Below are 16,621 nucleotides of genomic sequence, written 5' to 3'. Positions count from 1 at the left end.
AGTGGATGCTCTTTTGAGACTGCGCCAGCTAAGGCCGGTGGTGTGTGAACAGCCAGCTGTCAAGGCCGGGGGCTGGAATGACCCCGAATTCCATGTGCAGACAGTTCTGGGGGAGTGAAGGACCAGACAGGGATGTACCCTTGGAGAGGGGCAGAGAAGGGACAGATGTGTGCAGAGAAGTGCCACTCCGTGAGCAATGTGGGGAAGCTTTGTCCCTGAGCGTGGCCTGGCTGGTCTTGTGCCCCGTTCTCAGACATCCAAGAGGTGGCCACCATTCCCCCATGTTTGAGCTAGATTTCAGGGCTCAGTTCCCTGAGCTGAGACCAAAATGAGGCCCGGCTCCCTGGAAACACGGGTGAGCCATGCATCTGAACCTACGTGTGCCCTCCTCACAATTGGGGGAAACGGGACATTCCTGGTTCTCTAAAAAAAAAAAAAAACAAACATCCCTTCAGAGAAGGGCCAGGAAAAGGCCTGGCTTCCGGTAGCGCTGGGGCCTGCACGGCTAGGGGGGCTTGAAAGGAGAAGAAATGTGGGTAGAGAATGCCTAGCTCTATAGTTGCTGCAAATGGCCTGTGTCGTGTGTGTGTGTGTGTGTGTGTGTGTGTGTGTGTGTGTGTAGGGCATCTCACCTGTAAATGTAGGCTTTGCTGAGGATGGATTCCAGGCGGCTGTTAAACTCGAAGAAGGCCATGTACTGGGAAGAAGGCAAAACATCAGGACAGCCCGTGTGTGGGGGTGGCCCTCTACTCTCCTGGTCTGTTTCCCAGAACAGAGGGCTGTCTCTGCAGCGCCCCCCGGAGGAGGGCAGAGAGTGTGCATTCAAAACCAGGGGTCCTCAGCCCTTTGAGAGGGGTGGGGGCAAAGAACTCCATGTACCAGTTTGCTGGAAACAATAGCCCCTCTTCCCCTAGAAATCACACCCAGTCATGCTCTCACAGTCTGCATGGGGGTCAGGGGACTCCCAGACTTCTGAAGCCTGCCATGAAATTTTTAGGGATACACACATCTCGGGTTAAGGACCCCGTTTTCAACATTTACCTATAAAGGAAGACATTTTATAAAGAAACAGCATCTCTAATGCCCCTGACTTAGATCCTTAAAAGACTTGCTTATAACAATAAAAGTGTAATAGTAACTGCTCTTCTTTACTGAGCACCTTCGACGACTGCACTTTATATGCATCACCTTTTTTACTCATTGGTATATGTTGTCATTCTCCTTTTACAGAGAGGAAATTGGTACTTAGAGAAGTTGAGCCACCGGGCCAAAGCACACAGCTGCTGGGTGACAGTCAGGATTTGAACCCAGATCATATTCAAAGCCGCAAGCTCCCTCCCTTACGCTACACTGCACACATGTTGTTTGACATTGGAAAATGGCAGTGAGGGAAATTCCCTGAGGGATGTGACGGTCATCCTCCGGGTGGTCATTCCAGTGTCCCTCCGGAGTCTGCACTGGATGCAGGGGGCTGTGGGCTTGGATCTCTCTCCCTTTAGGCTCAGAGTTTTGTCCGGAGTCGTGGTAAACATCAGGCAGCCGAGTGACGCACGCTCACAACCACCGTGCAAACCCAGGGATGGATCCCGCTGCCACATGTGGAGGAAAACTTGGCTTGTGGATCCAGCCTTCCTTGCTCTGGTGTCGAGCTCTAAAGCAACCTGCCTCTGCAGCCCCAGGGGGCTGGCATGTGTCAGCGAGGACTGGTGCCACTTCCACTTTCCTCCTGCCTCTTGGCAGCCGGGAAGCTCAGTAGCGGCATCCGTGCTCAATCCCAGCAAGATGTGCTTTCTTTTCATCAGAGGACTTGCATGCTTCCTATTTTCCTCTGCCCTGTTTCTCCAAGTTATTGAGGTCATTGTGTTTGCCTCTTCTGTAAATTCCCTCATTACTGTTTTGGGGAAGAGGCCATAGTATCACGTGAGGAGAGAGCTGAATTTAATGGGTCTGCCAGGAAAACCCATTTGGGGATCCCAAGTGCTCTGGCTGTCTATCCCGGTCACATTAAAGGACAGCGACCAGGTCTCTACTTTACCTTGTGTCACCTTCACTGGGACACAGGGCCCTTTGCCCCAGTGGCGGGAGGGACGGCTGTAATGACCCTGAGCAACAACCAAGGAAACAGGTATAGGGCTGCAGATCCAAACCCACCCTGGGCACTTCCTGGCTCCTGTGCCCTTGGGCAAGTCACTCAAGCTTTTCAAGCTTCAGTGCTCCCATCTTTCAGATGCAGGCCCTCATAAAGCGGAAGTTCCTCTGTTGTGTTTCTGTAATTACTGAAAGCATAGACGGTGGAGATAGGCTGCCTGGGTTCGAACCCGGATGCCATTCCTTCCTACCTGTGTGACCTACAGCAAGTTATGTAACCTCTCTGGTGAAATACTGGTACTAACAACACTCACGTCATGGGGTTGAGGCGTAAGTACTTCTAAAGTTCCAGGACAATACCTAACACGCAGCACAACTAAGAAGCTCTAACCATTGTAAGGAAATTCCCATCTCCCCTCGGACCACCCTGGTTTCCTCCCCCGACCCCCAGCCCCCTCCCTGGTGCCGCTCAGGGCAGACATTAAGATGTCAGTGCCGGTGCAGAGCACGGAGGGGCTGAAGGCCTTGGATGGGAAGCCTACCTTCAAACAGCGGGGCAAGCGCAGGAGGGAATTCACACCGAACTTCAAGTAGAGAAAGTCCAAGGGCAGGAGGCAGAGCACGTCCATCTGCAATCCCAGTGGGACAGCACAGGGTGTATAAAACAGGCAGCCCCAGGGTTTGGGGCTAGGTGAGTGACAGGGTCTCTACCTTCAGTGGGAAGGGGAGGTCAGACTGCCCCAGGAAGGGACGGAGAGCATTCCGCCACCAAGCCCATTTGCCTGCCCTGAGCGATCCTGGTGGGAATCACGTCACACAAGCCCCAAAGCATCCAGGGCCCCCAGAAACCACCTTCCAAGACCCACTGGGATCTGCACTCCTGGCACGTACCTTAAAGCGACGAGATTTCAGGTAGTTATCGCGCATCTCCTTCTTGTCCGTCTGAAAGAAATGGAATGTTGACCATGAAATGGCCCGAGACCTTAATCTCTGACCCCGTGGGAGCAGCTTGGAAATGCCTGCAGAGCCTCCAGCTTTCCTCTCAGAGAAGCCGCTGGGAGCTCCCGTGAAAGCCTCGGCGTCTGCAGGTAGGGAGGTGGAGGCTCCCAGAAGGAGGGAGTTGTCCAAGGTCACCCAGCTAGACTCCCATTTCCTAGCTGGAAAGTCAGTATCAGGCTTATTGTCTTAGCATGTTGGTCCTAACTGGACCATTTGCAACCCTGTTTACCGAGAAACTGGCAACTGCTTGGATCAGGCCTGGAAAAAGACTGCCCATGGAATTCTTTTTCCTCGAAATCGTTTAAGAGACACAACCCTAACCTGCCTGCACACAGAGGAGCAGGCACCACCAGTGTGGCGTTTTGGAAAGTGACCTGCACAGGGAGACAGGGACTGGGCCCCCTGCCTTCGCCAAGTCAGAATCGGGACTCAGTTTCCTCCCCGGTAATGGGGCCTGCGCCAGTGCACAGGGTCTCAAGCCGGTTCAGACGGCATGCTCTTTGCGGGACCCCCAGGAAATGTCATTTGCCAGCAGTTCTAGGCTCTGAGCAATCTGCGTACATCATCTCGATCCACCCTCACAGCAACGCTGTGGGGTGGGAACAGTTACTACCCCCATTTTACAGATGAGGAAACTGAGGCTCAGAGGGGTGCTTCAGCTGGTCGTGGTAGAGCTGGGATCTGAACCAGGTCCACCTGAAGGTCATTTTCTGGTCCGCTTCTCCATCTTTAATTCTATCGGGTGGTCCAGTAACCACTTCACCCATGAGCAGTATTTGAAGCATGTGATTTGAACAAGCATGGGTGGACGTTTCTGAGATCTTGTTCATCTATCTCGTCTACCACAGCAGCAGGGGGGCAGGCCTTCTCCTGAGGCCCCGGCCGCCCCCTCCACCTGCCCGGGACTCACAATGATGTCTCCCCCTCTGACAAACTGCAGGCGCAGCTGGAACACGGTGATGTCCAGGAAGTAGATGAGGTCACACAGATAATCCATCGCCAACCAGAGGTGGATGTTGTTTGGCGTCTGGTAGGGGAAGGCCCAGCGCACGGGAATCAGCCAGCAGTTCCAGTTCCACGCCAGCACCACGAAGAACAGCCACAGGATGTACATCAGGTCTGCAGGGGAGTGAGGGGGCAGGAATGTGCTAGAATGTCAGTTGGAGAAGGGCTCCTCACAGTAGGTTCAGGGTGGGACTTCTCCCTTTCCACTTGTCTATTCCCGCAAGTACTAGATGTGGTGCTTCTGTAACTGGTGTGTGTGTGTGTGTGTAAAACTATTTTGATTTAAACATAAATCACTGCTAGGCCCTAATAAATCAGAGTACTCAGTGAGGGGGAGGGGGGACTATAGGGGCATTATTTCATAACAGGCAGCTAACTAGAATATACTTTTACTCTCATTCTTGTTGAAAAATTTCCAAAAATGTATTTGCTGCTTGTAAATACACCATAGTAAATAACGCATAGAAGATGGACACATGGACACATGAACAGGTGGAATGAACAGGTGGATGGATGGATGGATGGATGGATGGATGGATGGATAGATACCGTAGGTCACCCGGTCACTTTAGAGGCCCAGTGGACACCAGGGTTGGAGTCCTGCGCCCACAGGAGTTCTTGTGTGACCTTGGGAAAGTCTGTCTCAGGCACCTGCCTGCCTCTCCAGGGAACTCAGCTAAGAAAGGCCAGGAGACTCTTTGTAAACTGTAAAGTGCTGCGCCACAGGAAGGGTTGTCATTCCTGAGGAATAGCACATGGGCTGAAAGGGAAGTGAGGGGAAGTCACTTTAGGTGTCAGAGGAACTTCTGCCCTTCTCTGCTTAGAGCAACAGCTCCAAGAAGGAGCCAGCAAGAGCAAAGTAGAGAGTAGACTCGGCTAAGAGTCAGGGCTCCTGGGTCTGCCACTAATTAGTTGTGCCTCAGTCTCCTTGTCTGTAAGGTGGGTGTGATCGTAGGTTCCTATTTCAGGGGCTTTTTGTTTGTTTCTGGCGTGCCCTTGCCCTTGTCCTTCCCCCCCTCCTCCCTCCTGTTCTCCTGCCCTCACACAGTACGTGGTGGCAGTTCCCGGGCACACCCAAGACTCACTGGTCAGCGGGTCAATGCTCTGGGGAAACTTGTAGGTCCTCCAGGGGCGGCGCTTGAACTTGCAGCAGAGCATGTCACAATAGTGTTCCTCTTCCTCCGCCTGTCCCGCTTTGGTGGGTTTTACCGCCGGGGCCGACTCTGGGGCTTTCTTGGCTGGAGCTGTGCAATGACACCAGTGACCATCTACCCCAGCCCTGAGGCTCAGGCAGAGGATGCAGAGAGAAAGCTCCCCACCGCAGACTCCGGGACTGGAGCCGAGGGGACCCTGTCCCCACCCCACAGCCTGCTGTCAGCTCCGCGTGCAACAAACTGCACAGCTCCTGATCAGGGCACCCTGGGCACCCGCCCAGACTCTCTTACCAGCTACCAGTCTGGAACTGCCTCCCAGGAGCTGCCCAGAATGAGGTATTTCTGGGTAGGCTGGAGGTTTCCACCAGGTGTCTAGGCATCTGTGTTTAGACCCCCTTGGGTCCCTCTGGAGGGTTGGGGGCATTTAATACCCCCAGCCTCCTGCCACCCAGAGCCAGAGACTAGAGAAATCTTGTTCTGGGTTTTTCAGAGCAGGAACCTCAGCTCCTACATCTCTGAAACCAGACACTGAATGAGGCCAAGTCTCCCTGTACATTGAAGGTAATGTCATTGGTGACCCAGGGATTGACTTTTGTTAAGTGCAATGTGCCTTTCTAGCATTTGGACTGGAGTCAGGCCCTGTGAGGTCCATCACTGGCACCCTGAGTTCTGAGGCACAGTCCTCCTTTTGGAAGACCTGGAAAACCTCCCTGGCAAGAGAGTTCTCACTCCTCCTGAAATCTTGAAAACAGGAAACTTTCAGGTAGCCCCAAGAGAATACTGCAGCTGGGGCCTCTGAAAAAGAAGACGGGTTCCAGAGTGGGTTGTGGACACTATCTGAGTATAAGGCCATGAGATGCATCCCAGGCTGAACCACCTGCCTACCAATGGGAAAGGGGCAGTGAAGGTACTTGCCCTGTGGGAGGGGAGCCAAGTACAACTGGATCATCGGACAGGACTGTGACCTTACTCCCTCCCCTGGGTACATAGCTAAACCTGTATATAAGGACTCAAAATTCCAGACAGTGGGGATCTGGGCTTCTCTTGAGCAGCCCAACCATTCCCTGGGGCCACCCTCACCATGAGTTTACAAGAGGGGCCTGTTTCTGGCCGAGTGAGCCATCCCAGCTCTGGACTCACAGGGCTTGGGGCTCTCCTCATCAGACGTGACATCGGGGTCGATGAGCTTCTCCTTCACCTTCTCTGTCCGCTCCTTGAAAAGCTTCACCAGCTCCTGGAGCCGGTCATTGATGATGGCGCTGTTCTGGCTGGCCGTGGAGGTTGCGCGGTCCTGGCCACTGTGGAAACACCACCCAAAGCTGAGTGGGCTGAACGGGACGGGACCCCTGTGCCTCTGGGCGAGAACTGAACAGCATCTGTATCCCACCTGGCCTGGAGGAGGTAAAGACTGCCCCCAGCTTCCCTATGACATCAGAAACATTGAATCCACTTTAATGGCTCCGGGAGGAAATTCAGTCTGGGGCTACCCCCCAAGTGCCCAGCTTCTAGAGAATGTACCACGCAGGGTCTGCCTCAGATGAGCAGTTCTGAGAAAAGTTTGATTCCACTCGTGATTGAGGGGGAAACTCTTGGAACTCAGGTCAGGGCTGTTAACCAGTTTGGGGCTCACATGAGACTCGTGTCTGGGACAGATCAAAGAGGGGACAGGGCGTAGGAAATATTGGCGGAAAAAATGGTGCAGATACATTAGATATCCTTTTAATTTACAGGAATTTAAACTGTATGCACTTGCAGCAAGAGAGACAGAGAGACAGGCAGAGAGGGAATGAACGTGAGCGAGTCTGCCTGACACCCCCCTCGGGTGATCGGGTGAGGCAAGCACCCTGGCTGAGTTGAGACAGGCTGTGAGTCGGCTGTAGCCTCACTGTGACCATCTTGCTGAGTTGAGTGTAATACAAGTGTTTTCACCTCTATTTGTTTTCATACACTGAGGCCCCGGAACTCAAGCCAGCTACTCCCCTTGTGCTCCCTGGAGGAAGCAGGCTGGAGACAGGCAGTGTGAGGGTCCTGACAATAGACAGCGTGCAGGTATGGTGGAAACACTGGTTGCTTGCCAACATCTGCTCTCTCCCACGGAGAGTAGTCGCTGGAACGTAGACACCTGGCCAGGGACTGCATTTCCCACGTGTGGCCAGGCGAGCTCCCATCGGGGGGATGTGATGCACATACTACATGGGTCTCCTGGACCTCTTGTCTGGTGTTCCCCCCTTCTAGGGGTGACCAGCAGGGTCTTGGAAGCCACATGAAGGTGGCAAAACTGCTGTCGGCAGGGTCCCTAAATGACTGCGTGGGGGTTTCAGGTCCACTGACCTGAAACATGTGTCTAGTGACATGATTATGATTTCTGAGACATCTTGTTACTTATGCCACTGAATCTGTGGGGTCTATTTGTTACAGCAGCTTAGCCTACCTAGCTAATACATGGATCTCCACATTGAACTTCTTAAGAGACCTCAAGAGTAATTTTTATTATTATACCTGGTTTCTGCCTTGTTTTTTGATACTAAACTCTAACCCTACCCCTACCCTACTACGTAAGATGTGACTCCATACTAAAATGGACCACTGAACTCTGGATGAGGTTTGGGGTTTTTTTCCTGCTTCTTTAACTTTTCTGAACTTTCCACAACTCTGTGAAACCAACTCCATAAAATTGTGGGTGGAAAAAAAAAAGGCTGGAAGAGAAGCCCAGTGTCTCCTATGGCCTTTCCAGGAGCTGTGGTGGGACAGGCTGGAGATTCCAGGCCAGAGCCTGGGGCCAGGGTACTCATCATCAACTAGACAACTCAGATTCTTCAGGAAAACATCTCCCATTGTCCCAGTCCTTGAAATAGTTAGATGTCAGAGACCCAGGTCCCAATGCCCTTACCATGGCCTCTAAACATTGTCCCACAGGTCAGTACATCCGAATCACCTGGAGGCTTGTGAAGATGTGAATCCCCCAGGGCACACTGTCTGAGGTTCTGATCCAGCAGGTCTTTCCAGGGTCTGGGAATCTGTATTTTTAACAAGCTCCTTGTGTTCAGACTCCTGGAGGTCCCTGTGGTCCTTGCTGTACCCGCTAACCCTCTCAGGGGTTTCCTGCCAGCAGCCAACCTCTCCTTTACAATGAGGTGTCTGTGCAGAGACACCTGCCTCTCTGGGTACTGCTGGCTGTGAACACAGCTGGGACCAGAGTCCGAGTGCATTCTGCAGATTTTCCCGAAGTCTTAGGCCAGCCAGGAGCAGCCAGGACAGGAGACCCAGCCCTGTCTTACTGCTCGGAAGCCACTGGCAAAGCTATCGTGGAGGGTTTTAAAAATGTCCATACTCTCCCTCCCACCACTCACTTGCTCTTGCTTGCTCATCCCCACCCAGACTTCCAACTCTCTGAAACCCCGGACTCACTCAGTGCCCTGCGGGCTGGACGGGTCTGACCAGGCGACCATGGGAGACTCAGCTGGCGACAGTGCCTTGAGCTCTTCAGCCTCATCATCCTGGGAGGGCGGCCCCTTCCTGCAAGGACACGGAAATGGAAGGGGCCTTCAACAAGGGCAGGGGTCACAGGGGGAAGTGACCGACTTTGACCCCTGCAGATCACCCAGAGCTCAACCCTGGGAATGGAATGGGAAGGAGGTGGTTGGTGCTGCCAAAGTGTCCCCACTTGCCTGCAGGAAGACAAAAAGGGAGAAGAGAGGGGAGCAGCCACTCTCTGGACCTCAGTCCCCACATCTGTTCAATGACCTAGTGTAAAAGTAACAACACTGACTTGGTATCAGGCAAACCTGAGCTTGCCTCCCAGTCCTGCCTTCTACCAGTGTGTGACCTCAGCAAGTTACTTAAACTCTCTGAACCACCTCAGTTTCCCCCTCTGTAAAATGGGACTAGATCTACCCAACTCAATGAGATACTTAGCACTCAGTGGGGCCTCAGCTTAAATGTTCTTCTGCCCTCCCATTCCAGTCAACAGTCACAGTGTCCCCAGCACATCCCCGGCGTTCTCTCTCACACCACCCTTTCAGCTGCCAGAGAAGGCCTTAACTCTCCTGGAAGCCCCACCTCCCTCCCTTCGCAGCTGGGCCACCAGCCAGAACAGTAAACATCCATGGTCCATGGAGTCTGGTCTCCAGCCCATGGAGTGACCTGGAGCGAGCCCCAGGCTCCAGGCTCCCTGTCTGAGGAAGGAAGACTAAATCGTCCCTGGGCCCCCTGTCATTCAGTCCAAGTCTGCCACAGGGCACTGCATTTGGAGCCACTGGAGTCCCGGCTGATGGTGTCTGGGTTTGAATCTACCTGTCATTCTTCCCATCCTCAACCACTGCAACTCAGATTCCAGAGGCTTCTAGAGGGATACGGAGGGGTGTGCAGTACTTGCCTTTATTTCAGAAGGCTCTGAAACTATCCCATTACCTTCTGCCAGCTCACTGAGGATGACAACACTTATGGATTCACCTCTTTCACACTCTAATTAAAATTCACACCCGATAAGACAAAGGCCAGAATTTGCACAGGTGGGACCCAAATTCAGTTCTCCTGTGCCCAGGAGAGCACATGCTGCACAAGACCCCAGAGTGTGGATCTCAGGCTCCCCCAGTCCTGCCTCGTGCACAGCACCTGGCATGAGTCAGCTTATTGAATTCTTCCAGCAATCTAGTAGACAGGTGGTATGCTTATCCCCACCTTATAGTAGGAACGTGGAGAACTAGGAATGTTACATGGCTTGCCTTAAGCCTCACATCGGTAAGTGGTGAGCTGGGACTCACCCCAAACCAAGACTAAGCTGTGAGGCAGGGCCTTGCCTGTGCGTCCCTCCGGCAGGGTCTGTGGTTTCCATGGCTTTTTGGTGCCTGTTGGTTGCACAATGCTCATTCCACCCTTGACCAGGGGCAGCCCCACTGGCCTCTCAAGTCAGGTATCAGAATTCTCCCCTCTCGGGGCCAACTCGGGCAGAGACTCCCCTGGTTTCTCGCAGTCATATTCAATTTAGTGCTCTCTGGATCTTGTTTGCTTATTCAATTCCCTGTTAATTGTCTATCTCAGCCCCAGCAGAATGTCAGCTCCATGATAGCAGGCCCCTGTCAGGCTTCTCCTTGATGCATCCCCAAAACCCAGAACAGAGTCTGACACATAAAGATGTTCAGTAAATGTTTGTGAATGAGTGAGTGAGTGAGTGAGTGAATGATAGGGACAAGAGGAGCCTCACAGGCCCAGCTCATAAACAGAAGGCAGGGGGCTTAGATTCTATCCCCAAGTGAGCCTAGTCCCCTCTCTGTTCCCAGGTATCCACCCCCCAATCCAGCCTGTATAAAGGGAACAGAGGGAGGTAGACCAGATGTCTGCAACAATGTTGGCTCTATTTCTTCTGCTATCTGTGTTCTGCACGTGGCTCAATGAATGAAACATGAGGATTGATGGAATGGTGAGCTGTGTTCCAAGGCGTTATGAGATCGTGACTCTTTTCTTTACATTAAAATCAGAGAGCCCTCAATTGGTCACATCTAGCCATCTTTCTTATGGCAGGTTTTTTACCTTAGCTGAGAAATTTACTCAAGGACCCATGGGTGAGAGCAAGATTAACCAAGAAAAAGGAACTGTCTCCCAATCCAACCACTGCAGGAGAAGCACGGGCAGCCCCCCTGTAGCTTAAATGCAGTTGTTCACAAAGCACTGTACTGCACTTCACAGTTTGCCTACAGCTGAATGCAAGACCTCTCTCAGTTACCTGGCTCAGGTTGTTCAAAACCAACTCTAATCATGCAACAAATTTCCATCAAGAAGCATAAAGACGTGTGCAACCTTGACCAGGATTCCCACTTTTGAGAAAGGAGCCCCAGGACACAGAGAAGAAGCCCACATAGATGTTAAGAGCCCCATATGGGCAGTGCCTAACAAGAGGTATTTGTTAAGTCTGTTCTGGCACAAGGAGCAGGAGGAATGTCACATAGTAACCATAAATGAGTGCTAGGGAGACAGCCTAACACTATGGAAAAGGGGTTACTAAATGAGACGTGGTCTCAAATGAGATGTGATCCAAATCACCCCTTCAGATGAAACCACGCAAAAGCACGGGCCCACAAACAAGATATGGAAGAGAAGGAAGCAAAACGAAATCACCTTCTAGTGCAGTCGTACTATGGATGCTTGTTTTTCTAGCGTGTTCTGGTATCTCCATTCCATTATTTTGATACTAAAACGAGGGGGTGGAAATTAGCCTTGTTACATTAATTACCCCCTCTAACTTACAGTTGAGGGTACTTGGGAGAGGAGTTCCTTGGAGAACTCTTTATAGAGTCCAAAGCCAGGGATTAGGACCCAGAAGTGGGGCCATAGTCCTAGTTCTGACACCAACTCACTGAGTGACTTTGTGCCCGCTGCTTTCCCACTCTGGCCTCAGTCTCCCCATCTGCCAAATGGACAGATGGCACAGTGCAGTGAAAAGCCCAAGCGAAGCATAAAAGGTGACCTTTGGGTCCCTGCGGCAGATCCCGGGACCGTAAGGGTGTCCGATTTGGCAGGAGAAGGTGGCGGCAGCTCGGGTGAGGGAGGGTTCTCCAAGATGACGGGGTGGCCGTCAGCATCGGCATCTTCCACCTGCACTTCCGGGTGCTCTTCTGTAGCAGGCACTTGGAGAGAAGAAGGAGAAGACAGTCAGAGAGACAGAGAGAAAGCCAGGTCCCAAGGGCCTTGCTGTGTTCTTGAATAAAGGCACAGAAAGCACGTTTGGAGGGGCCTCTGGCAGCCTCACCTCCCAACAGGGCCCACAGGAGAGCTCCATGCAGGGGGTCCAAGAATGCAGAGCCCAGGGGCCTCTGAGGGCCTTGGCCACCCCAAACACCAGCCCAGCAGCTGCAAAAGAAGCCAGAACACCATAGAAGCCACAGAAGCTCTTGAGCGCTGCCTGGAGTCCAGCTCTCCAAAGCTCAGACTGCTTAGAAAGCATCGAGGATCTGGGGTTTGGTGGGGAGGTTGGGGGGCGGGGAGTTGGGTGGCGGCACCCAGAGAGGGCATGGGGAGGCCAGGAGATCCCAAGTCCCAGGGCCTGGCCTGGCACAGCCTCAGCTGCTTCCCCTCTCTGGGCTTCAATTTCTCCATCCCAAGGTAGGGGTGATAAAGGCACATGGCCTCACACTCTTGAAGGGCCTCAAATGGAGATGTTTGGAAATTCCTTATAATCAAGGATAACAGTTTGTCCTTATAGTGTATGCTACCCCTGTTTGGAAATCTGTTTTGGTATTTCCTTGTTTCTGTACAGGCCAGGAGCCCCTGAAATTCAGCACCCCAACCCCTCTCCTGACCTCTGAGAGGCCTTGTGCCATGTCTCACATCCCCAGAACCGGTCCTCCCTGTCCAGTCTGGGTGTGGCGCTACCTCAGGCTTCATCACCCACCCGGAGACTGTGAGGACAGGTCTACCTGAGGTGAAGCCCAGAGGATGCTGAGGGGCTGAGATGATGTGTCCTTTCCCCACCACCCCTGGGTCGGACCACTCAATGGCAGCCCCACAAGCCTGGGCACCAGCAAGGCAGGTGCATACCACCCAAAGTGGAGAGAGGTTGCATGTCGAAACGCTTGGATGACTTTCTTTTTAAATGGCCACCATGGGAAAAGCCAGCACTTGTGGAATTTGGCAGACAGAACCTATTCTTTCTTTTTAAATGTTTATTCATTTTTGAGAGAGAGAAAGAGTGCATGCATGAGCAGGGGAGGGGCAGAGAGAGAGGGGGACCGAGGATACAAAGCAGGTTTGTGCTGACAGCAGCGAGCCCGATGCAGGGCTCAAACTCACAAACGATGAGATCATGAGCCAAAGTCAGATGCTCAACCAACTGAGCCACCCAGGTGTCCCAAATTTGGCAGAGGGGACCTAAGCAAGACAGTTGGCACTTGTTCCACTAAAGCCTTAAATGAAGCCCTCAGAGGAAGAGGATGAGCCAGAATGAAGAAGTTTTTAAAAACTCAAGGAAGAAGTTTTGCCAGACTAACAAGAGATACTCCAGGCTATGGAAAGCAGGAGAGAGCATGAGGAGAGGCCTCGCCCTGCTTCCCCGCAGACCTCTAGAGGTGAGCTGGGTGTGGGGCAGGGTATGGGGGACAGCCAGGACCAGAGCAGTCTGTCAGGGATGGTGAGGGCCCCAGATTGCCTCCAGCATGGCACCTGGGCCGCAGAAAGTGCCCTGGCCTGGGCATCTGCAACGCTGTCTCGGGGAGCGTGGGAGGAGGCAGATGCTCCCCTACCCCTGCCTCACCCTGAGAAGGACTCTGCACCCTCAGTGGGCCCCGGGAAAGGAGGGGAAACCCCTAACCTTAGTGTTTCATTTTTATAGAATAATATTATTTAAAAATAGAAAGAATAATATGGTATGATTAAATGGTTTAGAGAAGAGTAATATTTACTATGAAGCTCTTCCTATGTGCCTGCCAGGCATTTGTTCTAGTAACCTCTTAGTGTTTATATATCTATATATATACATATATATATATATGTAAGTTTATTTATTTTGAGAAAGAGAGAGAGAGAGAGCACAAGTAGGGGAGGAACAGAAAGAGGTGGGGAGAGAGAGAATCCCAAGCAGGCTCCACACTGTCAGCACAGGGCCTGATGCAGGGTTCAAACCCACGAACCGTGAAATCATGACCTGAGCCAAAATCAAGAGTCGGATGCTTAACCCACTGAGCCACCCAAGTACCCCACTGCTTTATATACATTAATTCTTTTCTCCTTCCTGGCCATTCTGGGAGGCCCTTGTTATCACCATCCCCACTTTGTGGATATACCGAAGCACAGAGAGGTTAAGAAACCCGCTGCCGAGCCAGGATTTGGACCCAGGCAGCCTGGCTCTAGCTCTTAGACTCTTACTTCCTCCTGAGGTTGGTGACAAGCACACACATACAGGCCTCCCTCTGTTTAAACAAAACCCCACCCCGTGCCAAGCGGCATCATTGAGATGGGAATAATGTTCTTGCTACACCCTGCCATGTCTTGTCTGCAGCATCTAAAATCATCGCAGGTCTCACCACAGCTGGATCAGTCCACTGTTCCAACGTGTCAGGGGGGACTATTTCCCCAAGTTTGGGGCTCCCAGGGACCAGGGAGGACACAAGATGACTTGGGATGGCACAGACGAGGCAGAGGAAATGGAGAATGAAGACATCCCTCCCATTTCAATTCTCTCGAGATCCTGAATGCACAGAGAGAAAGTCTCAGATTGGGGCTCCCATGGCCTTAACCCCTCTCTGACACATCCTAACTCCCTTCTGCGGCAAAGAGAGTGGGCCTCAGCTGTGAGCCCTCAGCCCACAGATCTATCGACTACAACTATCAACACGACTCTGTTTTCAGGTCACTCGTGGTTATTTCTATTTACACCTTCTATTGATGGCAAGCAGTGCTGGTTTCCCGTTGGAATGGTAATGTAAAGGTTCCTGATTAAATAGACTTAATTAAATTTTTAAAAAATGAATCCACTGCAAGAAAATTAGCAAGCCAATAAAAGTAGAATTGGCACAGAATATAGCAAACATCGAGAAGGGATCCGTCGGGGGTGAGGGAAAGATGGGGGATGGTTTGGAGTGAGTAGATGTCGGTCTTTCCTGGGGGGTGTCATCCCTGGTGGTGGGGATGGTCTGCGTGCCACCTCACCTCCACTCTCTGTCCATCACAAGCCAGGAAGAGAGAGGGACAGTGGTGGATCTAGTCTCATGAAATGTCCAGTTCTACCTGTCTACTGACCTCATAGGTGCCCTTGCACAGTATCATCCAAAAATAAACAAATGAAAAGGGAAAGTGGGCAGGTCTGGCTTGAGTTAAGGCAGAAAGTGACAGGGGTTGGTCCAGAGGCGCCAGGACGTCCCTGAGTACTCTGTCATCAGGAAGCAAGCCACGGGAGCCCAGCCCAAAGGCCATTGCAGGAACCTCATCACAATTAAACAGATCCAGACAGGCCCTCCTTCTTTGCTGGCCGCTAAGGATGCCTCTCCTCCCGGTCTGCCTGCAGACACCTGGGGGCCTCTCCTTTCCTGAAATGGAATTTGCTAGGCGGATATCAACAACCCTCAGAAAGTCCACCTCCAGAAAATCCTCAAGCTCAGTAGAATTCTGTCTGAAATGGGCCCCCACATTCCTTTTATGCCCCATCCCCCTCAATTTATTCTCTTCCTCCACTCAGGTCTCCTGGCCTAGAGATCTTAGTAACTTGTTTAAACTAGGCTGTGATTGACTACCTGTAAAAAAAAAAATATGATGATCTACAGAATGCAAAGTTTAACCCAAAGAAATGAATTGCTAATTGTGGGATTTTAGGCACAGAGATAAGGGGACTAAATACCCCTTCAGTCACCACAAAGCAAGATGAAGGCAATGATCAACAGGAAAAGAGGGTGGTTTTCCATGAATTCAACTGGTAGTCCCACACCTTGATCGTGGCACCCATGCAGGAAACAGCCCAAGCCATGCGGAAGCACACATCACGGGCACAAGCATGCCGGCTGCACGAGATCACGCTACCTAGGCGACGGATGGATCTCCTGGTCTCCTTGGCGAAGCTGGAGTTGGACAAGGCTGTCCTCCGGGTGATGAGGACAGGGATGCGGGTGATTGAGGGGCGGTAGCTGGGCACATTGGGGAGGTGCTCCACCAGGGTAGGGGGAGCAAGCCCTGGGGCCATCTGACCAGGTGGCTGGTCCTGGACCAGGAGATTCAGCTCCACATCCTGCCTTGGTTTAGCCATGGTGCTGGGGCCAGAGGGGTTTAGGCAGATGTGGGACCCCAGGCACTGCAACAACGAACACAGGGTCAGAGAAGGCACGTAGGTAGGCTCCTACCCTCCAGCGCCAACTCACACCAGCCCGGTGCCCGCCCGCACTGGTAGCAGCTACACCAAAAGCCTAGAACATCATTCGTGTCCCTGGACCCAACGTTGAAAACGTCATCAAGTCATGTGGCTGGTCTACATGACACTTCTAAGGGACAGTGCCGAGCCCCCCCCCCCCAACTTCTTATCTCTCTCTGTTAACCGACCACCAGTAGCATTTCCCACCTCAGACAGAAAAAGTTAAAATCAAAGAATCCAGGCCTCCTGGACTGGCCAAACATCCTTGGCCCAGTAGGATTTCCCATCCCAAAGAAACTCTGGAGCTCAATGAATTTCACTTCCAACCAGAAGCAGGAACGTCTCCTGGGCCTCACATTGGAATCACTTGGGGACATTTGGAAATGTCTGATTGTTAAAATCTCTCCAAATGATTTTGATGTGCAGACACGTTTGAGAACCAGGGCTCAAGGCTATTGCCTCTCAAACACTGATGTGCAAACAAACCACCAGGGATCTTGTTACAACACAGATTCTGGTTCAGCAGGTCTGGGGTGAAGCCTGGGAT

The 16,621-nt window shown here is 52.1% G+C and overlaps 1 protein-coding gene across 1 annotated transcript in view; it reads right to left on the bottom strand.

The window, feature by feature from the left end:
* The window catches only part of CNGB1 (cyclic nucleotide gated channel subunit beta 1), a 63,951-nt gene that overhangs the window by 22,718 nt on the left and 24,612 nt on the right, over positions 1 to 16,621 (bottom strand). Inside the window, exons 16-23 of the mRNA XM_047834629.1 lie at positions 11,710 to 11,869; positions 8,655 to 8,762; positions 6,387 to 6,544; positions 5,178 to 5,336; positions 3,998 to 4,206; positions 2,980 to 3,030; positions 2,631 to 2,717; positions 633 to 697 (exon numbers count right to left, since the gene is read on the bottom strand). Coding sequence (XP_047690585.1) covers positions 633 to 697; positions 2,631 to 2,717; positions 2,980 to 3,030; positions 3,998 to 4,206; positions 5,178 to 5,336; positions 6,387 to 6,544; positions 8,655 to 8,762; positions 11,710 to 11,869 — 997 coding nt within the window. The remainder of the gene's footprint in view (positions 1 to 632; positions 698 to 2,630; positions 2,718 to 2,979; positions 3,031 to 3,997; positions 4,207 to 5,177; positions 5,337 to 6,386; positions 6,545 to 8,654; positions 8,763 to 11,709; positions 11,870 to 16,621) is intronic.

The sequence above is a fragment of the Prionailurus viverrinus genome, chromosome E2 (genome assembly GCF_022837055.1).
Source record: "Prionailurus viverrinus isolate Anna chromosome E2, UM_Priviv_1.0, whole genome shotgun sequence".
Classification (NCBI taxonomy): Eukaryota; Metazoa; Chordata; class Mammalia; order Carnivora; family Felidae; genus Prionailurus; species Prionailurus viverrinus.
This window is presented reverse-complemented; position numbering and strand designations above follow the sequence as displayed.